The sequence below is a fragment of the Podarcis muralis genome, chromosome 2 (assembly GCF_964188315.1).
Source record: "Podarcis muralis chromosome 2, rPodMur119.hap1.1, whole genome shotgun sequence".
In the NCBI taxonomy this organism is placed as follows: Eukaryota; Metazoa; Chordata; class Lepidosauria; order Squamata; family Lacertidae; genus Podarcis; species Podarcis muralis.
The window spans coordinates 111,413,504-111,440,456 of NC_135656.1; the positions used below are offsets into that span (position 1 = coordinate 111,413,504).

Consider the following 26,953-nt stretch of genomic DNA (forward strand, 5'->3'; position numbering starts at 1 on the left):
GAGGGGGAGGGAGGGAGGGAGGGAGGGAGGGAGAGAGAGAGAGAGAGAGAGAGAGAGAGAGAGAGAGAGAGATGGCTGGCTTGGGGGGGAACTTTTGCCTTTCTTTCTTTCCTCCCACCCGTTAAATCCCTCTCCAGCATTCTTAGCCAGCTGCTTCTCTGCACACCCCTCTCATGTCCCTTCTTTGTTTTTCCTTCGCTCCCCACTTAAAATGTGGTTACAAAGCATAGATCAACATGGATCCTCAGGATCTTTGCATTGGGTCACCCCAAATTCACCATCAGATCACATAGCATGTCCATGGCTACAGCCTGCACCAAAAAAATCACGCACCCACTGTTGCCTGGGGCTGCAATGGTGCAAAAACGTGGTTAAAAAGCATGGATCCACATGGATCCTCAGGATCTTTGCATTGGGTCACCCCAAATTCACCATCAGATCACATAGCATGTCCATGGCTACAGCTTGCACCCAAAAAATCACGCACCCACTGTTGCCTGGGGCTGCAATGGTGCAAAAACGTGGTTAAAAAGCATGGATCCACATGGATCCTCAGGATCTTTGCATTGGGTCACCCCAAATTCACCATCAGATCACATAGCATGTCCATGGCTACAGCCTGCACCCAAAAAATCATGCACCCACTGTTGCCTGGGGCTGCAATGGTGCAAAAACGTGGTTACAAAGCATGGATCCACAGGAATTCTCAGGATTTTTGCATTGGGTCACCCCAAATTCACCATCAGATCACATGTCTGAATGTTTCATTCAGAATGTTTTTTCCCTTGTTTTCCTCCTCTAAAAACGATGTGCGTGTTATGGTCAGGTGCGTGTTATAGAGCGAAAAATACGGTATTTCCTCAGACTGGTGTGACTTTTTTGTGTGTCTGTGGGACTGAACTGAGATGGAGACTCTCTGGCTCACAAGCAAGGCAGGACACACCAGACACCCCCATTTTGCCCTTACTTTCTTTTGACCCGATGTGCTCAGGAAAATCTGTCAAAATCCTCAGTCATTTGAAAACTAGGAAGTTTTTTTTTTTAAATTAAAAAACAACAACAGCCAAAACATCAGGGACTACCTTTCATGCGGTTAACGAGAATATTTTGCAAAATTACAAAGAACATGCCTTTTTTCATCTAATTAAAAAAAACCAACAACGCCTAAACTAAAACAAGTTTTCTTGGATTTGCCAGAAGCCTTTCCAGCACTTCCTTCTCAAATTCTACCAATGCACTTTTTCTGTGCACGCTCAGTAAGCCTAGCCTAGGTAACCTGACTAGGTTGGAGACAGAACACCAGCGATTGCCAGGAAACGACACTATATTTAAATAAAACACTTGTTCACAACAAACGTTAGCTACGAACTCTGCACCGATCCAAATTGTGAAATTGAATAAACTGAACTAGATCATCGGCTGAGGACTGTGAGGGCTTTCTGCCGTATAAGTAGCCTTTGGCAAACTTCCCGTCGATTCTAGACGGGCCCTGCAGGTGTGCGCTCTCGGGAGAAAATGCTGGAAACTATTAGAAGCTTCCAGAACTGTGACGCGATTCGTCAGTTTGTGGAAGGCACGCCTATTGATCAATTGGGTTACCAGTTGCATTGCTAGAATGCCCCACAACATCTTCCATGTGACCACAGCGAGCATTTCAGTTTCGCACATTCTAATTATTTCTATTTTAAGTTGGGTGTTTTTTATTTATTTACTTGATGGGGGGCAGCTACCCCCTCTTCCCCCCCCCCCGGCTACGCCCATGTTCTGGTGGCAACTGAGGCAGGGGGGCCGTAATAGAGAGGTGGCCAATTCTATCTTCCCACTCTGTAACAGACAAGTCAGAATTTCATGCACACTGAGCATGCTCAGATCTCTCTGGACTGCTTTAATTTTTTAAAAAGCTTTCCCTTCTGTACATTTCAAGGTTCCCCTGAGCATGTCGATGCCTCCTCCACATTCATGGATGTTGGCATTTGGGCCACGGTGGTGTAGTGGTTAGAGCAGCCTTTCTCAACCTTGTGTCCCCAGACGTTGTTGGACTTCAACTCCCATCATTCCTAGCTAACGAGACCAGTGATCTGCGTTAGAGTGTTTCTAGGGCGAAGGACTGGGGCGGGGGGCAGCAAACTTTTTCAGCAGGGGGCCGGTCCACTGTCCCTCAGACCTTGTGGGGGGCTGGACCAAATTTTGAAAAATATATATGAACGAATTCCTATGCCCCACAAATAACCCAGAGATGCATTTGAAATAAAAGGACACATTCTACTCATGTAAAAACAAGCTGATTCCTAGACCGTCTGCGGGCCGGATTTAGAAGGCGATTGGGCCGGATCTGGCCCCCGGGCCTTAGTTTGCCTACCCATGGTCTGGAGCGACCAAGGTTCGAATCCAACCCCCCTATCTCAGCCATGCAATTTCAGTGAGTGAACTTGGGCCAGCCGCACTCTTTAACATCCTCGCCTTGCAGGGTTTTTGTTTTCCCACGGATGGGCGCAGACACACGATATACGCAGCCTCAAGCTCTTTGGAGGAAAGGCCCAGATACAAATATAATAAATAAATGAGGAAAGGAGTGCTTGTTGCCACAAACAAAGTTGCCAACAAACATGATAATAGATGTTGAAACATCTGTTACCAGTAATAACTAAACGGAACTTACATGTATTATTATTGATCATAGTTGGGGGAGTGGTGCAGGAAAAACAACTTACTCCTTAACTTAAAGAAAACAAAAGAGATTATTGCGGACATTAGGAAATGTAAATTGAATATTCAGCCATTTATTATTGAGGAGAAGTGCGTGGAATAGGTCTTGGTGTTTTGATTTCTGGGAATGGAGTTGAGAGATGACCTAACCTGGGGAGAGAACAGCAAAGACCTGGTGAAGAGAGCACAGCAGAGGTTATATTTTCAGAGAATCCTCCAGAAAAACAATCTCTCAAAGGACCTGTTGATGGCATTTTACCATTGCACTGTGGAGAGTGTGTTAACTCATGGTCTGTGTGTGTGGTTTGGGAGCTGCACGGCCAGGGAAAAAACAATGCTGTCCAGGGTTGTAAAGACTGCGGAGAGAATAATTGGGTGCACTCTTCCCACCTTGGATCAAATCTATGCTTTCAGGTATCATAAGAAAGCTGCAGAGATAGCGCAGGATAGAACGCACCCCGGAAATGATCTCTTTCAGCTTCTGCCTTACAGCATTATAAAGACTAGGACTAGTCGCCTGAGAAACAGTTTCTATCCAAATGCAATTTTGATTTTAAACGCTGTGTAAGGAGTCTCTATGGGAGTATGTTGTATTTAAAAATGGGGTATCAGAGTTTTTAGGGGGCTAAACAGGCTGGGATAGCAGGCTTGTTGGTTTTTTAATGTCTTATGTAGAATTTTTTCAATTTTGTTGTTCTGTATGGGACAATGACAATAAAGAGTATTGTATTGTATTGTATTGTATTGTATTGTATCGCATCGTATCGTATCGTATCGTATCGTATCATAATATACAGAAGAAGCCGGTGTGTTATAGAGGTTAAGAGCCCTGCACAAGGGCCTGGGAGACCTGGGTTCAAATCCCCAACCAGCCCTGACCAGTCTCTCAGAAGCCTAACCTTACTTCGCTGTTGTGAAGATCAAATGGGGAAGGGGAGAACCATACATGCTGCACTGAGCTCCTTGGTAGAGAAGTGGCTTGTGAATGCAATAACTCGGGATGTGGGTGGCGCTGTGGTCTAAACCAGGGGTCTGCAACCTTTAAGACAAAAAGAGCCACTTGGACCCGTTTCCGAAGAAAAAAAAACTGGGAGCCGCAAAACTCGTCATTATAAAAATAACCTTTTTGTCACTTTTTTATTATTTCTTTGTTTGACCCCTCAGAATTACTCCTCCTCATAGAAATAAACGTTAAATTTACAAGTTACCTTTTTGTGTGTGTGTGTGTGTGCTTCACTCCCCTTCAAAACAGTGACCAGCGTACATGCCCCCTTTCAATGCAGTGACCAGCGTACATGCCCCTTACAATGTAGCGGGCGGGTGGGCGGGAAGGTGACGTCGGGACGGTGTGTGACTAACGCACGCACAGCCCCATGTGATGTCACAGCCAGTACAGCGCCCGCCACAGTGGGGAGTGTCGGGGCGCACAATGCGCCTCCTCCCCTCGCTAGTATCTGCCCTGGAGCCGTGGCAAACGTGTAAAAGAGCCGCAGGTTGCTGACCCCTGGTCTAAACCACTCAGACTCTTGGGCTTGCCGATCGGAAGGTTGGCGGTTCGAATCCCTGCAATGGGGTGAGCTCCCGTTGCTCTGTCTCAGTTCCTGCCAACCTAGCAGTTCAAAAGCACGTCAAAGTGCAAGTAGATAAATAGGTACCGCTCCGGAGGGAAGGTAAACAGCATTTCTGTGTGCTCTGGTTTCCATCAGTTGCGCCAGAAGCAGTTTAGTCCTGCTGGCCACATGACCCGGAAAGCTGTCTGTGGACAAACGCCGGCTCCCTCGGCCAATAAAGCGAGATGAGTGCCACAATCCCATAGTCACCTTTGACTGGACTTAACTGTCCAGGGGTCCTTTGCCTTCTTCTTTTTTTACCTAAATGCAATAATTAAATATTTACACACACACACACACACACACACACACACACACACATCATTATTGGAGTAACTAGACATGAGAAGGGGTTAATGTGTGAGTGCAAATCGCTCCCCGTATGAGCTCATCGCACGTGCAAGGTCAACCAGTTGCTATGGCAATGGCCCAGCGCCTTGCCTATATCTGTGATGAATATAGCTCAGCTTAGTTTGTGCGCCGTCATCCTTATGTAGAGTGCGCTGGTCTTGAATTGCTGGAGTTCATTTGGAACAACCGGGATCCGTTGCCAACCCGACAAGCTGTAGCTATATCTACGCACTGTTTGACTGAGCCTTCTCTTCTGCAACAGCAACAGCAACCCATTTGGACCTTTGCTGAGTGGGACGGGGAGCAACTTTCCCCTGCGTGGAAATGCATGTCTCCTATCAGATCCCACCGATCACCCCCAAGGTCAGAGCAGTGCGTGCGATGATGCCCTAAGACTCGCCCGCGCGCTCTCCGAGATCAGGGTCTCTTTGCGCGACTCTCTTTCCTCCGTCCGGCGACGCCTGGAGCACCTCGGAGAGGGGCAAGAGAGGCGGGTCCCAGCCTCCGATCCGATCCCTTCGCGCTCCTCCAAGGTCCGCACTCTCCTCCAGTTTGCGCGAGTGCGCAGGGGAGGGCGCGCAAGGCTACCTTTGCCTGGGATCGTCTCCACCGGCTTGGAGGCTGCAGCAGCGAAGAAGACGCGCCTGCACTTTGGGTGAGTAGGGTTTACCTTTAGAATTATATATCATGTTGCATTAAAAAAACAAAACACCTTTATTTTTATTTCTTCCTAATCTGAGTGTATCCGTCAAATTATAAAAAACCCCATAAACATAAAAATCTTGCGCGCGCCCCCAAATAGCGAGCAAGCTTGCGAGTTACTCAGAGCTCTTCTTCCAGCTGTTAAACAAAGCGGGGAGTGGCGGGTTGGTCGAGTTGGGAGGGGGGCAAAATGGCGTCTGCAGGATTTCCTTTAAAGATGCGATGTGGGAGGGGATTTTGGTCTTGGATAGATCAGGTTGTTCCCGGGGAAAGCGCCACCGCTTGGACAAAGAAACACACCGCGGTTCTTCCCGCCGGCGATTGCGCGCAGGTCCGAGAAAGAGAGAGGGATGGAGTTTGCATTCTCAGAAACCTTAGTCCGAGAAATAGACGCACGGCAGAGTTTAATTAGCAAAGATGGAAATTAATTTTAGGTTTAAAAAGAGAGAGAAAGGGAAAAAATTAAATGCACATTGGATTGTATATGTTGAAAATGTTGAAACTTAGTAAAAATATAATTGAGAGAGAGAGAGAGAGAGAAATTAAGAAAGAGGCTCCATGTTAGCCAGTTGTTAGTCTTACCTAGTAGAGAGAATGCAGTCTTTCCTAGAAAAGGGAAGAAAAGAGTTCTTGAGAAGCTGAAAGCTTGCTCACTATTTTTGTGATGTTGCACCTTGTCCTAATAAAAATAAAGTGGTTCCTGGCTGTGGGTTTTCAATTCCTTTTCAATGGACCAGTTCTTTGGCTTTTGTGCATCTTGCAGAATGGCAGAATCAGCTGTCCAGAAGTGGGTTTCTATCCCCAAGGGGCTTTCTACCACCTGGGCATGGTCCTCCTCAGTAATTTGGGTGGGAAATTGCTGTTTACAGTGACTGTAAAGTGTGTTATCGCTTTTGCTGTGGGATGTAAGGAATAGATCTGGTAATCTTTCAGCCACAGAGAGATGGCCACTTCATGAGTTATCCTGTCCCAACTGGCAAACCTGTCTTACCTGGGAGCTCAAGGGTAGAACAGATAATTTTTTGGCAGAAGGTACCAGGTGTAATCTTAGGTTTGCTCCAGCAGGAAGGCAAGGACCTTGTAGCCATTGCCAGCTTGACTGAACGAACAGGAGGAGCCAAGGGTGCGACTCAGAGTAAGGAAGTTTCCTAGTGCATCAGGTGTTATGTACTGAGTTGAATAGGATCCAAACTGCGGCAGTCTGATTGGTCCTAGAACAATAGGATCCAAAAGGCAGCAGTCTGATTGGTCCTAGAACAATAGGATCCAAAAGGCAGCAGTCTGATTGGTCCTAGAACAATAGGATTCAGAATGCAGCAGTCTGATTGGTCCTAGAACAATGCAGCAGTATGATTGGTTGGCAGGAACTACCCAATCATGCTCCAGATAGAAGTGAATCCACAACCTGATTGGCTTACAGTAGAATTCCGGAATTAGCCAATCATGTGCAGCCCATTGTGTAAATAATGTATATAAAGCAGATACTTTGAGGGGACTTTCATTCATTCCTCCTCACCACTATGAGCTGAATAAAGAGCATGAAATCACTTTGCGACTCTGAGTATATTTCATCAGTGTTGGAGCAACTGGACCTGAGAAGGGGTTCATTTCCTTCCTGAGCATAAATCACCCCATGGATGAGCTAATCAAATGTGCAAGGTCAGCCAAGCCAGTTGCTATGATAACAGCCCAGTGCACCAGGTATATCTGTGATTAATGTATTTCAGCTCAGTTAGTGTTTGTCAGCGCAAGTCGGAGTCTGTTGCTTGTCTTGAATTGCTGGAGTTTATTTGGAGCCACAGAGATACTTTGTACTTGTATGTATCTGTATCTATATCCGCAAAAGTTTACAAGCTGTATGTCCTGGAACTGTTACACTGAACATTATCTGAGCCAGTGTGGTGTAGTGGTTAAGAGCGGTAGTCTTGTAATCTGGTGAACCTGGTTCGCTTCCCCGCTCCTCCACATGCAGCTGCTGGGTGACCTTGGGCCAGTCACACTTCTCTGAAGTCTCCAAGCCCCACTCACCTCACAGAGTGTTTGTTGTGGGGGAGGAAGGGAAAGGAGAATGTTAGCCGCTTTGAGACTCCTGAAGGGGAGTGATAAAGCGGGATATCAAATCCAAACTCTTCTTATCTTCTGCAGCAGTAAACTATTTGGACTTTAAATTGCTTCCATGTGGTGACTGGGACTTGGAGCAACTTCCACTGTCCGAGCGATCAGTGCTGAAGCCGTTGAGAATTTCGCCCCTTCCTTTCTTCCCACAATGTGAAGTTAGCAAATTGCTTGTCCGTTTTGGGGGTGCGATGTCACATTGAACGTTTATGCTTCTGAAAATGTCCCCTCTCTCTTTGCTTCACCCTCCTTAGCCCCACAGAGTGAAAAAATGATATCCAAGTCTCAAATGAGATTGCCCCCACCTTCCAGGACAAGGCAAGATGTTGCACAACAGCCAAACCAGGTAGGATATCCTCCATGAGTTGATGGGTGGGTTGGAGGAGATGGGAAGGGAAAAGCATGACATATTGCAAGGAGAGTGAACCAGGCAGGGAACAACCCAATGCACGGCTTGTTTCCTTCCTTTCCTCCATCCCTCTCTCCTTGTGAATGTAAAAAGGCCTCTTCTGGATTGGATGAAAAGATCCATCTAGTCTAGTAAGTGGGACAATTTACGGCAGAAATAACTTCTGGAAGAACATTCCTACTAGATCCACAGACTAGTTTACCCGGGACAACGGATGGAGATTTGCGTTTCTCATTCACAGAGCAAGAAGTATGGGAATGTTTACAACCCACACTTTACAATCTCCATTAATAAAAATCTTTCTTCTGTGTGTGGATCTCCCTTTCTGGAGTGGGGCATCTGGGGCAAGTCTACGCAGGAAGCAGATCACGTGGGGGGGGGGGGGACTGAGCTTGCACCGGGACAGCCACATTTTGAATGCCCTCCTCCTGGTAGAAAATGTCCTGCACATCATAGTGCATGGAAATCTCACAGACTAGAACACGTTGGATGACTAGGCTAGTTCTCTCTGCATCTTCTTTGGCAATCACTCGTAGCTGAGTAAGATGGTCTTCCATAAACACGGTTTTAACAATGAGTCTGTAAGTGATTGTGGAGGCCACTTCTGGATCCACACATCCTTCCACAGTGGGGACATTGGTTTCCCGGTGGGAGTTGTTCATGGTGAGGGTTTATCAAGCGTGCCTTCCTCTTAGCACTTTTCTCTCTTGCGCCCTGAGTTTGAGTGTCTTCAAAGCCCATGACACCTTTGGTAAAGGCTGTTCTCCAACTGGAGCGCTCGCAGGCCAGTGTTTCCCAATTGTTGGTGTTTATACTACATTTTTAAAGATTTGCCTTGAGACAGTCTTTAAACCTCTTTTGTTGACCACCAGCATTACGCTTTCCACTTTTAAGTTCGGAATAGAGTAGTTTCTTTGGAAGACGATCATCAGGCATCCGCACAACATGACCAGTCCAACCAAGTTGATGTTGAAGAATCATTGCTTCAACACTGGTGATCTTTGCTTCTTCCAGTACACTGATATTAGTTTGCCTGTCTTCCCAAGTGATGTGTTACTGATTTTGTTTTGTTTTGTTTTTTGTATGGAGGAGCATTCTGATCGCCCACTTCGATCTGAATTGGCACATTCCATAAACCTGGCGTTTTGCATTTGGGGTTTTGGGCAGAAAAGAAAATTGGCCTGTGTTGCTAGGGCATTGGAGAACAATGCACAAGTAGATGTGGCTTCAAGTGGTTTCTGTAAGTTGAGCTGAGTAAGATGCCCTCTGGGGTGGCTACTTTCTGTTCTGTGTCTGTGGCTCAGACTTTTGAAAGGGATTCTAGAGTTGCAAAGTTTTATCCTTTTGAAACGCGGGTGGCACTGTGGCCTAAACCACTGAGCCTAGGGCTTGCCGATCGGAAGGTTGGCGGTTCGAATCACCGCAACGGGGTGAGCTCCTGTTGCTCGGTCCCTGCTCCTGCCAACCTAGCAGTTCGAAAGCACGTCAAAGTGCAAGTAGATCAATAGGTACCGCTCCGGCAGGAAGGTAAACAGCATTTCCGTGCGCTGCTCTGGTTTGCCAGAAGCGGCTTAGTCATGCTGGCCACAGGACCTAGAAAAACTGTCTGCGAACTAATATCGGCTCCCTCAGCCAGTAAAGCGAGATGAGCACCGCAACCCCAGAGTTGTTTGCGACTGCACTTAACTGTAAGGGGTCCTTTACCTTTACCTTATCCTTTTGAAAGCATGTGTGGGAAATGAGATGAGGGTCTCTCTGTCCTCGCAGGGGCCGGTGGTGACCTTTGAAGATGTGGCTGTGTATTTCACGGCGAGCCAGGGGGCTCTGCTGGATCCCGACCAAAGGGCCTTGTACAGGAATGTCATGTTGGAGAATTATGGGAACGTGGCCTCGTTGGGTAAGGAGCTTCTGTCTTCATTACGAAACAGCTGGGAGAAACAAGTAAATGAAAAATAATGTGATGAAAAGATTGATTGTTTTTAACTATTTTTATTTTGTACTTTTTTCTTTTTCTTTTTCTATTTTGTAATGTAAAAATCTTAATAAAAATTTTATATAAAAAAAGAAACAGCTGGATGTCTTCATGTTCACAGGGCAAATAATGACTTTATGTATTTACTAATGTCCTAATTGCTTGAGGATTTTTAAGGTCAGATTGCATTATATACTTACCTTCTTGCAATGTCACGGCAGGCTATTCTGAGGGAAGACCAAGACATTACATTGTTCATGCATCTGCCCCATTCTTTAGCATCCTTTAGATCATTTAAGGCTGTACGCACGGGGTCAGGGATTTACAGGGCTTACTGACCACTGTACATTGAAATGGGTTACAAGTCCCAAGTAACACCAGTGCAAAATGGCAGACGTGGGCAAGGGATTTTGGAGGAGCTCAGTTTTAAGGCGAACCACGTAGTGCAGGGGTCAGCAAACTTTTTCAGCAGGGGGCCGGTCCACTATCCCTCAGACCTTGTGGGGGGCTGGACTATATTTTTTTTGGGGGGGGGGGAATGAACGAATTCCTATGCTCCACAAATAAACCAGAGATGCATTTTAAATAAAAGCACACATTCTACTCATGTAAAAACAGGCTGATTCCCGGACCGTCCGCAGACCGGATTTAGAAGGCAATTGGGCCAGATCCGGCCCCTGGGCCTTAGTTTGCCTACCCATGATATAGTGGGTAAACAAATACAATAGCCAATGTGCTGCCTAGGAAAAAGTCTTCTGACCTTTAAGTTACTGTAACAATACACAGTTCAACCCGGAAAGGAAAGAATATTCAGGGATATTTTTTAAAAAATAATTTGCTGTTATTTTTATAGATTCAGGAAATTCAGCTATGTATTTGATGGTGAGTTGTGTTGTGAAAGGTAGTTTTGGGGCTTGTTTTCCGGAGCCACTTTGCGGGGGTCATAGGATGAGTTTGTGGGGGTTGACCACATCCTTAGACATTCTCTGTTTTTCTTTCCTGGGAAGGATCTCCATTTGCCAAACCTGAACTTATTTGCCAGCTGGAAAAAGGGGGAGAGATCTGGGTGCCAGATTCTCAGGACTTGGATGAAACAGAGAGTTCCAGCTCCAACTCAGGTGAGGGGTTTTGGGAAACCAGGAGACCAAGACTCTTTCCAGATTTCTGGGAAATCTGGCCATTATCCTTTTAAAATGTTAGGATTTCCTCCTAATTTAATTATTGTACAGCATCTAGCCCTTAAGCTGCATTATATTTATATTTTGAGAGGAGTTAGTGTTTGATATAGGGACGCGGGTGGCGCTGTGGGTTAAACCACAGAGCCTAGGGCTTGCCGATCAGAAGGTCGGCGGTTCGAATCCCCGCGACAGGGTGAGCTCCCGTTGCTCAATCCCTGCTCCTGCCCACCTAGCAGTTCGAAAGCACGTAAAAGTGCAAGTAGATAAATAGGTACCACTCCAGCGGGAAGGTAAATGGCGTTTCCGTGTGCTGCTCTGGTTCGCCAGAAGTGGCTTAGTCATGCTGGCCACATGACTTGGAAGCTGTACGCCGGCTCCCTCGGCCAGTAAAGTGAGATGAGCGCCACGACCCCAGAGTCGTCCGCGACTGGACCTAACAGGGGTCACTTTACCTTTTTTAGTGTTTGATATACAGTTGAACCTCGGAAGTTGGACGCCTTTGAACTCGAAGCTGCGCCTTGGTTTTCGAACTGTTCTGGGAGTTGAACGGACTCCCAGAATGGACTAAATTGGAAAACAAAGGTACAGTCATACCTCGGGTTGAATGTGCTTCAGGTTGAGCACGTTCGAGTTGCGCTATGCGGCAACCCGGAAGTAACGGAGCGCGTTACTTCCAGGTTTCGCCACTTGCGCATGCGCAGACGCTCAAAATGATGTCATTTGCGAAAGCAGGGAAAAGCGACGCGTGCATGCGCAGACGTGCCGTCGCTAGTTATGTTTGCTTCTAGATACGAACGGGGCTCCTGAAAGGATCCCTTTCGTATCCAGAGGTACCACTGTACGACTGTACTGCCATTGTGGGAGAAGGAAGAGGTGGGTGTTGATGGGCCTCTTCTTGACTTTATGTTAGTAGCTGAATTTCCACCTTCTAACTCTTAACATGTTTCAATCTTCTTTATCCTCCAAAATAAACATTTTTCTTACTATTTCTCCCACATCTCAGCAGGTCTGTGCAATCAAAATAATTTATATTTCACGTGGGGGTTGCAGTTATCGCAGATACCAACCCTTTCCAATCGCCAGCAAATGATAGGAGAGAAACTGAACAAATGCGTGGACTGTGGAAAGCGCTTTGCTCGGAAATCAAAGCTCGTGGAGCACCAGAGAGTCCACACAGGAGAAAAACCGTACGAATGCTCCGAGTGTGGGAAACGTTTCGCTTGGAAATGGCCGCTTGTGATACACCAGAGAGTCCACACGGGAGAGAAACCTCACCAATGCTTGGAGTGTGGGATGCGCTTTGCTGAAAAGCCAAAACTCAACAGGCACCAGAGTGTCCACACTGGAGAGAAGCCGTATAAGTGCTCCGAATGTGGCAAAACGTTTGCTCAGAAATCGTACCTCATGATGCACCAGCGAATCCACACGGGAGAGAAGCCATTTCAGTGCTTGGATTGCGGCAAAGGTTTCGCCCACAAATCGAAGCTTGTGAGCCACCGGAGGGTTCACACCGGAGAGAAAGCGCACGAGTGCTTGGAATGCGGCAGATGCTTCGCTCACAAATCGTACCTCGTGATGCACCGCCGAACCCACACGGGAGAGAAACCTTTCGAATGCCTGGTCTGCGAGAAGTCCTTTGCCCAAAAATCACACCTCACTATCCACCGCCGAACCCACACGGGAGAGAAACCTTTCGAATGCCTGGCGTGTGGAAAACGCTTTGCCGATTCCTCTGCCTTTACGGGACACCAGAGAGTCCACACTGGCGAGAAAACCTACAAATGCGCGCAGTGTGGGAAGTGTTTTGCTTGGAAATCAAACCTCACTCTGCATCAGAGAAGCCACGCGACCGAGGAGGCGTGCAAATGCTCCGAGTGCGGGAAATGTTTTGCTCGGAAATCGCACCTCCGCAGCCACGAGAGGGTCCACAGAGGGGAGAAACTGTACAAATGTTTGGAGTGTGGGAAATGCTTCTCCTGGAAGTTGCATCTCGCGAACCACGAGAGAGTCCACGGGGGAAAGAAACCACATAAGTGCTTGGAGTGTGGGAAGTGCTTTGGTCAGAAATCGCACCTCACAATCCACAAAAGCGTTCACACGGGAGAGAAGCCCTTTAAATGTCTGGAGTGCGGGAAATGCTTTAATCTCAAGTCCCGTCTTGTGGAACATCAAAGAATCCACACGGGAGAGAAACCCTACACATGCAAAGAGTGCGGGAAGGCTTTTGCTAACAAATCAAATCTCCAGACACACCTGAGAGTCCATACAGGGGAAAAGCCGTTCAAATGCCTCGAGTGTGGGAAGTGTTTCACTGTGAAATCTAGCCTCGTGAAGCACCACAAGGGCCACACAGGAGAGAAACCTTATAAATGCGCGGAGTGTGGGAAATGTTTTGCTTGCAAATCGCAATACGTGATGCACCAGAGGATCCACACGGGAGAGAAACCCTTTAAATGCGCGGAGTGCGGGAAATGTTTTGCTCGGATGTCATACCTCAAAAACCACCAGAGACTCCACACTGGCAAGAAGCCGTATAAGTGCTTACAGTGTAGGGAATGTTTTTCTTTGAAATCAGCCCTTCTCAGACACCAGGCAGCTCACACAGATGGCGGACTTCATGAATATTCATCCCAGTAGAGATTCTTCACACCTGAGAACACCAGGTGGGACATTGTTATAGTTATTTCCACGTGTTGTAATTTTGGCTGGCTGGCCTAATTATGTCTATGGGGCAGAGAGTCTCTACTGCTGAGCAGATCAACATGACCTGCCTTAAATGATCATTCTTCTTTAATTAATTGATTAATTGATTGATTAGTTAGTTTCATTTCTATACCATTCTTCATACAAATATCACAGGATGGTTTGCAATATGAAAACACAAAAGTACATAACGTAGTAACGAAGTCAAACAATACGAAGTCAAAAGTAGTTTAAAAGGCCATTGTTGTTGTTGTTTAGTTGTTTAGTCGTGTCCGACTCTTTGTGACCCCCTGGACCAGAGCACGCCAGGCACTTCTGTCTTCCACTGCCTCCCGCAGTTTGGTCAAACTCATGCTGGTAGCTTCGAGAACACTGTCCAATCATCTCGTCCTCTGTTGTCCCCTTCTCCTTGTGCCCTCCATCTTTCCCAACATCAGGGTCTTTTCCAGGGAGTCTTCTCTTCTCATGAGGTGGCCAAAGTATTGGAGCCTCAGCTTCAGGATCTGTCCTTCCAGTGAGCACTCAGGGCTGATTTCCTTCAGAATGGAGAGGTTTGATCTTCTTGCAGTTCATGGGACTCTCAAGAGTCTCCTCCAGCACCAGAATTCAAAAGCATCAATTCTTCGGCGATCAGCCTTCTTTATGGTCCAGCTCTAACTTCCATACATCACTACTGGGAAAACCATAGCTTGAACTATACGGACCTTTGTTGGCAAGGTGATGTCTCTGTTTTGAAAAAGTCACAGATTGTTTAATTAGCCAAAGGCCAAAATTAACCTGATGAGCTAGTTTACTTCATGAAGAAAGAGTTTTTTCTTTCTTTCTTCTTTATTTACATGGGGAAATATTTTTGGCTGACTCCTCCCATGTCCTCAGTCTGAAGCAGTAGAGTCTAGGATTCCAATCTTCATTCTGTGGAATGGGAAGATCAGATTTAGCTCGAAATGTTTACCTATTATTTATTTATTTGTTTGTTTGTTTGTTTGTTTGTTTGTTTGTTTTCTACACCGTACTTCATCCGAAGTTGATAGGGTGATTTGCAATATAAATACATGGCCATATATAGCATAATAAAAATCAAGAACAGTCCCGTCCCCGTCCCCCCAGTTTAAAAGGCCATAGATTTTTTAATTAGCCAAAGGCCTGGGAGGAAAATAATGTTTTTGCCTCAACCTAAAAGATATGTAACGAAGGTGCCAGGCAAACCTCTCTGGGGAGAGCATTCCACAAGTGGGGAGCAACTGGAAAAAAGGCCCCGTTCTCGTGTTGCCTCCCTTAGGATCTCTCACAGAGGAGGCACACAAAAAAGGGCCTCAGATGATGAACACAGGGTCTGGGGAGAGTCAGACCTTGAGGTACTGTGGCTCTGAGTCATTCCAGCCTTTGTGAGTCAAAGCCAGCACTTTGAATCAGGCCTGGAAACTAATTGGGAGCCAATGTAGTTGGGCCAGGATTGGCGTTTTATATATATACATAAATTAGATTATGTTTTTTATTAGATTTCAATTACAATAATCTAATAGTAGCCTCATTATAACAATGGCAAATTATAATACAATTACTAATGCCAATCATTCAGATACCAAATTATATAATTTAGGTGCCGCCCCCCTGGCGTGCTAGAATTGATGGTTTGATGATTTACTTTATTTCTGCGTTCCAAAATCTTACTAATTTCAATTACACCCCAGTCAAAATAACAATCCCTTATACAACAACCACAATGTTAACGACTTCCATTCGTATTAAATGATTTATAAAGCTACAGGGGAAGCGTTCAAGCTATATCCTTACTCTTCCTGTGTGTGGCAATTATTCTGTCCGTGTTGTTTCTTGTAAAATATTACGTCTGTCTTTTCAGAGGCAGCCTTTTCTATAACGTGTTGCAGTAATCTAATTCTCTTTCTATTTCTTCGTTCCAGCATCTTATCCGAGAGAAATGCTCTTCTGCAAAGTCCATGGGAGCACTGAGTTTTGGGAGAAGATAGAGAAGCCACTCGAGAAAGAATATTGTCTATTGTCTGAGGAAACAGGCTGTGCCAAAAAGATGGTTGAGAATGAACATATTTCTGCAAAGGGGAGGCATTATGAGTGTTTGGCGCATGTCTGAAAGTACATTTAACCTGGGAGTGTGTATGTGTGTGTTTATAGACTGATGCTTTTCTTGCTATCTACCGGCACTTCAGACAAGATTTTCCGGATCTGGGTAGGATGCCGTTAATCACTAAAAGCATATCTTTATTAAAGTGACAAAAAAGGAGGAGTTCTAAATTATTATAGCAAATTGTCTGCTGTTAGGACTTGCCGATCAGAAGGTCGGTGGTTCGAATCCCCACAATGGGGTGAGCTCTCGTTGCTTGGTCCCTGCTCCTGCCAACCTAGCAGTTCGAAAGCACGTCAAAGTGCCAAGCAGATAAATAGGTACCGCTCTGGTGGGAAGGTAAACGGCGTTTCCGTGTGCTGCTCTGGTTCGCCAGAAGCGGCTTAGTCATGCTGGCCACATGACCTGGAAGCTGTACACCGGCTCCCTTGGCCAATAAAGTGAGATGAGCGCCGCAACCCCAGAGTCGGCCACGACTGGACCTAATGGTCAGGGGTCCCTTTACCTTGGGTTAAGAACTTAATTCGTTCTGGAGGTCCGTTCTTAACCTGAAACTGTTCTTAACCTGAGGTACCACTTTGGCTAATGGGGCCTCCCGCTGCGCCGTTGCTGCGCAATTTCTGCTCTCCTCCTGAAGCAAAGTTCTTAACCCGAGGTACTATTTCTGGGTTAGCGGAGTCTGTAACCTGAAACGTCTGTAACCTGAAGCATCTGTAACCTGAGGTACCACTGTAGTTGACCTTAAGTCAGAGTTGGGTTTGTAGCCTGGATAAGAGGAGACTGAGAGGCGATAGGATAACCATCTTCAAATATCTCAAGGGCTGTCCATGGAAGATGGAGCAAGCTTCTTTTCTCCTGCTCCAGAGGGACATGAACCAGTGGCTTCAAGTTACAAGAAAGGAGATTCTGACCAAACATCAAGAAGAACTTTCTGGCAGTAAGAATGGGCTCCTTTGGAAGGGTGTGGACTTGCGTTCACTGGAGGTTTTTAAGCAGAGATTGGGATGTTAGGATATTTTCGTTCCACCTTAAAAGGGAGCAGGCTTTGTGAGTCACAGAGTCTGCGTATTTCCTGTTCACAGGATGTTTATGTTTTCTATTGCTTTCGTTTCTCTCTCTGCCTGAAACACTGAAGCAGGCAGTCGTGTTTTCTCTGTTCTGACCAACGCAGAATAAACTTATAAATAATGCTCTCCTGCGTGCATCTTTCGCTGTGCATTATCTGCTGATAAGAGCGTGCATCAGCTCTGGAATGTGGCAACCTATTTCTGGAGCTCGAGTCGCTAATTGCTGATACTGCGTGTCTACGGGAGATCGATGGACGTCCGGAGGCGACATGGGGCCATGATGGACTTTGTCTCCCTGGCAGTATCGCAACAAGGATGGCCATCCTGACAGGGAAGCTTTCGTGGAGAGTTCTGCATCGCAATGGTTTGGAATTTATGACCCCCGGGGTCCCTTCCAATTCTACAATTCTATGCTTCTATGTCATTGAATGAAAAAGGGGGGGGTACCCTATCTTTAGAAAAGATAGGGAAGTTTTTAATGACTAATGTTTTAATGTATTTTTAATCTTTTGTTGGAAGCCACCCAGAGTGGCTGGGGAAACCCAGCCAGATGGGCGGGGTATAAATAAATAAATATAAATATAATAATAACGAATGAATGACTTTTATTATTTCGGTCACAGACCAGTTCCAGCCCACATACAATATCAAGGAAGTCATTATTAGGTAGTGGATTGGCAAAGCAGACGACACAGCGATTTCTCCAAAGCAGCTCTTTATTTGTAAGCTGGAACAGAACTGAACAGCAAACAGCTCAGCCGGCCTGCTTTTATAGGCAGCCGGCTGTCAACATTGTAACAACAACAACCCAGGGTTTCCCGCCTAAATTAACTGACGTGGACCTGAGTGAAAACTATATACATGATACCCCTGGTGGCCAGGGTGAGAACTTCAATACATAACAGTCATAAAACACAATAGGGATACATTTGAGTTTGCAATTAGGTATAACAGGGACAATACAGATATAGCAACAGTTTAAAAATATATAAATTAAAACTTAAGCACTAACATATAACCTAAAATTATCATCTGATTTGATTGTTTTTAATTATGTAAGAAGTGTCGCTGTTTTCATTATTATTCAGTGAATTAAAAATAAAGTTTGGGTGGATAGGCCTGCCACTGATTTTAAATATATTGCCAGTTAAGCTTTCATTCATCTATCTGTCTGTCTATCTATCTATCTATCTATCTATCTATCTATCTATCTATCTATCTTTTATCCATCCATTTATCTGTGGAGGCGATACAACCATGGGCAAGTTAACAGCTCTTGGAAATTCCTCCAAAGGCTGGGAACTTGTAAATTAGCAATGCTCTATCCATTATCCTCTATTTTGTATCTTGGATCCAGAATTGGGAAGCTATGTCTCTTCATAGAGACATTAGCCGGGGCTAATAGAAGTCTAAAACACATTGGTTCCCTACCCCATAGTAATTTAGACACCCTAAACATATTACACATTTCTTAAAATCAAACACAAATGCTACAGTATGAACATATATAGAGACTGCCTCCCGGTCTCAGCTCACAGAAGACCAACGCTAGCCATTAGAACTGTACAGAAGTCTTTATTGGCATTTAGTTTCCATTTCCAAACACTAGCGTGCGTCTCTACGTCTAAACCCTAGACCAGCGAAGCCTCGTCTGAGTCTCCGCCCCCTGTACACCAGCTTAAGACTCTAGCCTTACTCCACCTTCTACGTTTCTCCTTCCTCCTCTGGGTCCTACTACCCCCCTGGGTGCCTTCTTTCCGGGATGCCTCGGAAGCGGACCCTTCGGACTCCTCCCCTTCTCTCCGGCGGGCTTTGGGACCCGGCTCTCTCTCCGGACTGCCCATTGCGCCCCCCTCCTGTACATTTGAACTTGGCGCGCGCGCGCTGCCCCTGACCTTCCTTTTGACCGTTACCTCGCTCTCTGATGCAGGCGTGGCTAACCCTGACTCATGTCCTTCCGCTGACGGAAGGCTGCCTGCTGCCGATGTTTGGGACTCCTCCCCCTTACTGCTCTCCGGTGGGAAAGTTGGTCCCGATTTCCAGCTGCTGCTCTCTGAGTCCCCTCTGGCCCCTCCTTCCTGGGGTGTTCCCTCTGGCAACCCCCTGGCTCTGACCACTGGGGCCCCTTTCTGTGAATCCTCTGATTCACTGGAGAGACTTAGAGACCTCGGATGGCTACCCTCGCTGACTTCTCCCTCAGATTCCTCTCCCTCGGTCTCTACTTCCTCCCTCTCCTGTCCCTCTGCTCCTGAACCCCTGACATATATATATATATATATTTGCTTTCGTAGATTTTCACGGGTACAGGAATGCAGGTTTTGGTGTCCTCGGGTGTCTTCCCGTGTAAAAGTTGGGGTGTCTAGGCGACGTTTCGACGAGGTCTCACTCGTCATCTTCAGGCTGGTGCTTTCGGCTTCTTGTTACTGGAACAGAGCAGGATCTCAGTGTTTGAGTTCCTATAAATACTGTTGAGGAGGTGTGGCCTCCAATGTTCTGGGCAGAGAGGAAGTTCCCAGGCTAGTGTGCCTTTTCTTCTTTTGTTCCTTAATTACTTGAGGGATATCTTGAGTGATTTCTTGAGTTGTATCCTGAGTACCACTTAGGTGGGTCATTAGGTGTGGATTAGTTGCTAAAGCCTTTGTGTCTTGACCTCTTGAACTTTGTGAAGAGTTTTTCTGAGAAGATGGCTGTACTGCACTTAGTTGTGCTCTGGCTTGGCTTCGTGTATAGGGGCGAGCTGTGGTTTTGTGGCCTGTGCCAGCCAGATCTGTGTAGGGATTGCAGGGGGGTGCAGCATCCGGAGGTGCCACCATGGTTTGGCTACTGGATGGTGTCTGTAATTTATCTGTGGAGAGGGTCTGGGTTTGGGTCTGGTGTGGTTGATTGGTGATGGCGTTCTGTGTGCCTCTGGATCTGGTGTCAGTTTTTGTGGGGAGGGCTAATTTCCAGATGTCTGGCAAGCGGGATGTGTCGTCACGCTTGTTCATGTTGTGAGGGTGTTTCTCTATCTCGATGGCTTCCATGATTATTCTCTTGTGGTGATGTTCCATGTTAAAGAGCAATTTGGAATCTGCAAAATTAATTTCGTGTCCTGTTTCTTTCATGTGTTGGAAAAGAGAGGAAGTTTTTTCTTCTTGTGATGAACACATCGGACTACCAAGCAAAACTATCAAATCTACTCCAAGACCCTACCTACCAACCTATAAAAACAGATCCCACCACCTATCTGGAAAAAACCACCAAATCCAAAATAAAAGCCTCTCCTATCAGTGAAGAAATCCAGCTAAGAATCATCCCCAGAGAAAAATCATCCAGATGCCCCAAACTCTACGGCCTCCCCAAGATACACAAAGAAGGAACACCACTCAGACCAATAGTCAGCTCCATAGGCTCACCTCTACAAAATCTCGCTAAATTTCTCACCAAGCAACTTCAGCCCTATGCAGAATCCATCTCTTCACACGTTCCAAACTCCTTCCAGTTCATAGAAACAATAAAGAAGCAAAACCTACATCCCAATGACCTACTTGTGAGCTTCGATGTTGTATCTCTCTTCACACAAGTGCCCATTAATGAAGCCTTGACAGCCATTCAAAACAAATACAATCCCCCCGAATACATCTTGGACCTGACCAACCACTGCCTAACCAACACGTACTTCATCCACAATGGACAAAGATACAAACAGATAGAAGGAGCACCTATGGGATCACCCCTCTCACCGGTCATCGCAAACCTGTACATGGAACACTTCGAAACCAATGCTTTAGACAAGTCAGAACACAAACCCAAACTTTGGCTCAGATATGTTGACGACACCTTTGTAATTTGGCCACACGGGAAGGAAAAACTGGATAGCTTCCTCACACATCTCAACAGCCTACACCCCAAAATACAATTCACTATGGAAATAGAAGCCAACAACCAACTTCCCTTCCTTGACGTCCTAATCTACAAAAAACCTGATGGCTCCCTAGGACACACTATCTACCGGAAAAAAACACACACCAACCGCTACTTACATGCACAATCACACCACCACCCTGCACAAATAAACTCCGTAGCCAAGACTCTCATCTCCAGAACCAAACGCCTGGCTGACAAAGACCACTTGACAACTGAGTTACAGAATCTCTCAAATGTGTTAATTGCCAATGGATACCAGCAAAACAGGGTTACGAAGCTAATCCAAAAAGAAACACCCCCCAAAAACCAAGACACAGAAGAAAACAATGGCATGGCCCTCCTTCCTTATATCAAGGGCACTACAGATAAAATTAGCAAAATCCTCCATAAACACAATATCAAAACAGCCTTTTGCACCAACCAAAAAATAGCCAATATCCTCAGAAACCCCAAGGATAAAATCCAGTTGGAAAACCAAGGGGTCTATGAAATACCCTGCAAAGTCTGCCCAGCCACGTACATTGGACAAACAAACAGACGAATAAATGCACGTATTGCAGAACACAAGAATGCCGTCAAAAAAGAAGAAAAAACTTCCTCTCTTTTCCAACACATGAAAGAAACAGGACACGAAATTAATTTTGCAGATTCCAAATTGCTCTTTAACATGGAACATCACCACAAGAGAATAATCATGGAAGCCATCGAGATAGAGAAACACCCTCACAACATGAACAAGCGTGACGACACATCCCGCTTGCCAGACATCTGGAAATTAGCCCTCCCCACAAAAACTGACACCAGATCCAGAGGCACACAGAACGCCATCACCAATCAACCACACCAGACCCAAACCCAGACCCTCTCCACAGATAAATTACAGACACCATCCAGTAGCCAAACCATGGTGGCACCTCCGGATGCTGCACCCCCCTGCAATCCCTACACAGATCTGGCTGGCACAGGCCACAAAACCACAGCTCGCCCCTATACACGAAGCCAAGCCAGAGCACAACTAAGTGCAGTACAGCCATCTTCTCAGAAAAACTCTTCACAAAGTTCAAGAGGTCAAGACACAAAGGCTTTAGCAACTAATCCACACCTAATGACCCACCTAAGTGGTACTCAGGATACAACTCAAGAAATCACTCAAGATATCCCTCAAGTAATTAAGGAACAAAAGAAGAAAAGGCACACTAGCCTGGGAACTTCCTCTCTGCCCAGAACATTGGAGGCTATACACCATACCTCCTCTACAGTATTTATAGGAACTCAAACACTGAGATCCTGCTCTGTTCCAGTAACAAGAAGCCGAAAGCACCAGCCTGAAGATGACGAGTGAGACCTCGTCGAAACGTCGCCTAGACACCCCAACTTTTACACGGGAAGACACCCGAGGACACCAAAACCTGCATATATATATATATATATACCTTAATTTTTTTCAAGGGAAAGGGGGATGGTTACCTGTTTTATTGCAAGCATACACTGCGTTTCACGCAATTTGTAAAACTACTCCACACTGAACTTGTTTTCAACATTTCCAAAATTTCCATTTTTTTTCCAGAAAAAAACAGGGGGGGGGGAATATCCACCCACCGGGCTTCAAAATTCCAGGAAATTTTACATCTCTAGCTGTGCCCAGAAGCATTTAAAAAAACCAAGGAGCTCTTTCAAGCGACCGCATATCTTGACACATTCCTAAAACGGCGCTCCCACATGCCTTGCCAAAAGCACTCCCTTTCCGATCTCTAAATACAAGAAGCACCCAGTTTCCTTGTCAGAGGCCCAGCTGAAAGTTGTTTCCCAAACCCTGGTGGGTTGGCAAATCATTTACTTGGCAGGAGAGCTGAGAATGATTTTTCCAACATGTGACCCAGGGAGGGCGTCCTTCGCTTGCTGAATTTGCCAAACCGGTTCGAACTCCACCTTCAGACCAGGAAATGTTGAGCCTCCGGTTCCTTCGCCCCCAACTGCTGTGCAGAATTCCCTCCTTACCTGTCCAGGTACTTTTGACTCCTGACCGTCCTGACCTTTCAGTTGTGGGGGGGGGGGGCAGCTATTCCTATGATGGGAATTCTGAACATGGACTCTTAGAATACAGTGGTACCTCGGCTTAAGAACTTAATTTGTTCTGGAGGTCCATTCTTAAGCTGAAACTGCTGTGGGGTGCCTCAGGGTTCTGTCCTCTCCCCCATGCTTTTCAACATCTACATGCAGCCGCTGGGAGAGATCATCAGGGGGTTTGGGCTGGGTGTTCATCAGTATGCAGATGATACCCAGCGCTACCTCTCTTTCAAATCAGAACCAGTGAAGGCGATGAAGTGCCTGGATGCAGTTGGAGGATGGATGGCAGCTAACAGATTGAGGTTGAATCATGACAAGACACAAGTACTGTTTTGGGGGGACAGGAGGCGGGCAGGTGTGGAAGATTCCCTGGTCCTGAATGGGGTAACTGTGCCCCAGTCTGGGAGTCATTTTGGACTCACAGCTGTCCATGGAGGCACAGGTCAAATCTGTGTCCAGGGCAGCTGTTTACCAGCTCCATCTGGTACGCAGGCTAAGACCCTATCTGCCCACAGACTGTCTCGCCAGGGTGGTGCATGCTCTAGTTATCTCCTGCTTGGACTACTGCAATGCGCTCTATGTGGGGCTACCTTTGAAGGTGACCCGGAAACTACAACTAATCCAGAACGCAGCAGCTAGACTGGTGACTGGGAGCGGCCACCAAGACCTTATAACACCGGTCCTGAAAGACCTTCATTGGCTCCCAGTACGTTTCTGAGCACAATTCAAAGTGTTGGTGCTGACCTTTAAAGCCCTAAATGGCCTCGGTCCAGTATATCTGAAGGAGCGTCTCCACCCCCATCGTTCTGCCCAGACACTGAGGTCCAGTGCCGAGGGCCTTCTGGTGGTTCCCTTGCTGCGAGAAGCCAAGTTACAGGGAACCAGGCAGAGGGCCTTCTTGGTAGTGGCGCCCTCCCTGTGGAACGCCCTCCCACCAGATGTCAAAGAGAAAAATAACTACCAAACTTTTAGAAGACATCTGAAGGCAGCCCTGTTTAGGGAAGCTTTTAATTTTTGATGTATTATAGTATTTTAATATTTTTTGGAAGCTGTTCCAGGGTGGCGGGGAAGCCCAGCCAGATGAGCGGGGTATAAATAATAAATTATTATTATTATTATTATTATTATTATTATTATTATTATTATTATTATTTAACCCGAGGTACCACTGTATTAAGACGATGCTGGAAAGGCTGAACCTTTCTGTAAAAAAGGGATTTTATTATTCCGAATAGGAAACCTTCCTCCGCTTGTCAATATTAGGAGGATGCCAGCAAGGCTGAGTCTTTCTGTAAAAAAAATGATTTAAATCAAGTCTTACTGATAAATCTCCTGCGCTGGGTCTTTGCAATTCTCCTTGTGCTTTGCAGGTTCCTCAGGAAATGTCCCGGGAGCGAAGCAGCAAGGCGGCCCCACCGGGCCTGATCCACCGGCTGGACCACCTGGTGATGACAGTCCGGAGCATTGAGGACACAGCCGCCTTCTACTCCCGCGTCCTCGGCATGGAAGTCGTCTCCTTCAAGGTGCTGGGAACGGCGACCCCTTTATCACCTCCAAGACGGTGTTATTTATTTTACAGTATGGTCCATTGAGGATCGCTTTTGTTTTAGGGATCAACGGTCTCGTTAGAGAGTAAAACTCATGCTCAAATTGCTGTTTTTAAAAGTCTGGGATGGATTAATCCGTTTTGCTTTTTTAAATTTAAAAAAAAAAATCCAAAATTTTATCGGTTTTCACAATATTATAAACAAACAAACAAACAAACAAACAAACAAACAAACACACAAGACAAACAAACAAACATAAACCATAGCCTTATTGAAAATTACACTTATTAACTTTGTTAAGTGACTTCCTCGCTTCCCCTTGGTTGAATTTCATTGCATGTCCTTTTATACGGCCTAGGACCCTCGTACCTACGGGACCGCCTCTCCTGGTATGCCCCACAGAGAAACTTACGGTCTTCAAATAAAAACATCTTGAAGGTCCCAGGCCACAGAGAAGTTAGGCTGGCCTCAACTAGAGCCAGGGCTTTTTCGGCTGTGGCTCCGATCTGGTGGAACACTCTGTCACAAGAGACCAGGGCCCTGCGGGACTTGACATCTTTCCGCAGGGCCTGCAAGACAGAGCTGTTCCACCAGGCCTTTGGCCAAGGCACAGTCTGACTCCCTCCCTCAGCAATCTTCGCGGAGCTCTGGCCCAATGGTTGCCAGTGGCTTGATTTGAATTAATTTTATAATGAATGATTTTAGAGTGTTGTTTGTGCTGTACTTTTGTACTGTTTTATTGTTGTTAGCCGCTCTGAGCCCAGTTTCGGCTGGGGAGGGCGGGATATAAATAAAATTTATTATTATTATTTAACAGTTTTCCAAATCCCAATTCTTATGAAATTTAACTTAAACATTAGTATCCTTAAATCTTCACCTTATGGAATTAAACACATTAATTCATCACTTAACATAAATAAAATCCTAAGCCAATTAAGTATCTGCAAGCTATTTTCAATTAATTTAACTTAACAAATTTTACTAGATAGTCATTAAATTTATTCCACTCTTCCTGATACTCCTCCTCCTTCTGGTCATGGACGTTTTGCTTTTTTTTTTTCCAATGGGAAAGCGTGCCTCAGTTTTGGAACAGACTTCCGGAACGGGTATATCTCTACCATGATCAAATGCTGTATTTGCCAAGCCCAGTCCCTTCTCTTGTCTCCCTCCTCGTCATTCCAGGCTACGTTTTGCTTTCACAGGGAAACCGTCAAGCTCTGCATTTTGGCCAGCAGAAGTTCAACCTCCACGAAGTGGGGAAGGAATTCGAACCCAAAGCCCACCGGCCGACCCCTGGCTCTTTGGACCTCTGCCTCGTTACAGAGATGCCTCTGGAACAGCTGGTGGAACACCTGAAGGTCAGGCAGGGGCTGCAACCAGGGTGGATAAAAATCAATGGGTTTTTAAAAAAAATAATCCTATTTTTAAATTTTAAATCGGCTTTTTTAAATTTAAGTCGGATTTTTAAAATTTAAATCAGATTTTTTTATTTAAATTGGATTTTTTTATTTAAATCGGGTTTTTTAAATTTAAATCGGATTTTTTAAATTTTAAATTGTGTTTTTTTAAAAAATAAAATGCTTTTGGAGGAAAAATCTTCCCAAAGATAGTTTTCTATTTCAGTTACATTATAGTCCAAAGGCTATTCATCAGGAAATAAGGATTTGTTTAAAGTTTTTCATGTGTGCTAAAACTCCAAGTTTTGTGTTTTTTTTGGAAAAAAATGATTTAACCACATCAGTTAACAAACATTGCTATCATGTTATTGTTTTAGTTACATAAATTGTTTCGTTGTTACAGAAATGATTGTTTTTCTCCTTCCAATAAAGTACAGCAGAAAAATAATAACATTTTTTTAAATTGTTATTTTATTTTTAACAATGAGTGGCCAGATGGGTGGGGTAGAAATATATTATTATTATTATTATTATTATTATTATTATTATTATTATTATTATTAGTTGAATCTTACTATCAGGTTCTGGTGTTTCTCGTGTGTGTGTTTTTTTTACTGTTTTTTTAGTTGTTATTTTATTTTTAACAATGAATGGAATAGTTGTAACACTCAATTTAAAAAGGGGGGTGGGATCTGGCATTGCAGGAGCAGTGTGACGTTGCAAATGGCCCTCGATGCTTTTGATGGAATTTTAGATTTTTTCATTCATTTAATTTAATTCATTTTCATTTCCTTCATTTCCTCCCCTGTCGCTTTTTTAGGTATGTGGGGTCAGCATTGAAGAAGGCCCAGTCGCCAGAACTGGGGCGCTTGGCCCAATAAAATCTGTTTATTTCCGAGACCCGGACCATAACCTGCTGGAAGTCTGCAACTATGGTGGGAGTGACTTGTGAAATTTCCAATTTCCAGAGAGAAATAATGGAAAGTGACACTAAATGACTGTTTGTTGTTGTTTAGTCGTTTAGTTGTGTCCAACTCTTCGTGACCCCATGGACCAGAGCATGCCAGGCACTCCTGTCTTCCACTGCCTCCTGCAGTTTGGTCAAATTCATGTTAGTAGCTT

The 26,953-nt window shown here is 45.4% G+C and overlaps 2 protein-coding genes across 3 annotated transcripts; both read left to right on the top strand.

Moving 5' to 3' along the window:
- Positions 1-4,667: 4,667 nt before the first annotated feature.
- LOC114592005 (uncharacterized) lies at positions 4,668-17,040 on the top strand. Of its 2 annotated transcripts, none has more exons than XM_028719805.2 (6): positions 4,668-5,322; positions 7,739-7,830; positions 9,661-9,790; positions 10,873-10,983; positions 12,047-13,706; positions 15,669-17,040. In XM_028719805.2, the coding sequence occupies exons 2-5, from the start codon at positions 7,756-7,758 to the stop codon at positions 13,678-13,680; spliced, it is 1,950 nt and encodes a 649-aa protein (XP_028575638.2). In that variant the 5' UTR covers positions 4,668-5,322; positions 7,739-7,755; the 3' UTR covers positions 13,681-13,706; positions 15,669-17,040. The 2 variants fall into 2 exon arrangements, with proteins under 2 accessions (XP_028575638.2, XP_028575639.2); XM_028719806.2 differs by having other exon boundaries at positions 12,050-13,706.
- A 5,630-nt stretch (positions 17,041-22,670) lies between these two features.
- On the top strand, positions 22,671-26,826 carry GLOD5 (glyoxalase domain containing 5). Its single transcript, XM_028719859.2, has 4 exons — positions 22,671-22,826; positions 24,258-24,410; positions 25,637-25,792; positions 26,652-26,826. The coding sequence occupies exons 1-4, from the start codon at positions 22,764-22,766 to the stop codon at positions 26,781-26,783; spliced, it is 504 nt and encodes a 167-aa protein (XP_028575692.2). The 5' UTR covers positions 22,671-22,763; the 3' UTR covers positions 26,784-26,826.
- The last annotated feature ends 127 nt before the right edge of the window (positions 26,827-26,953 follow it).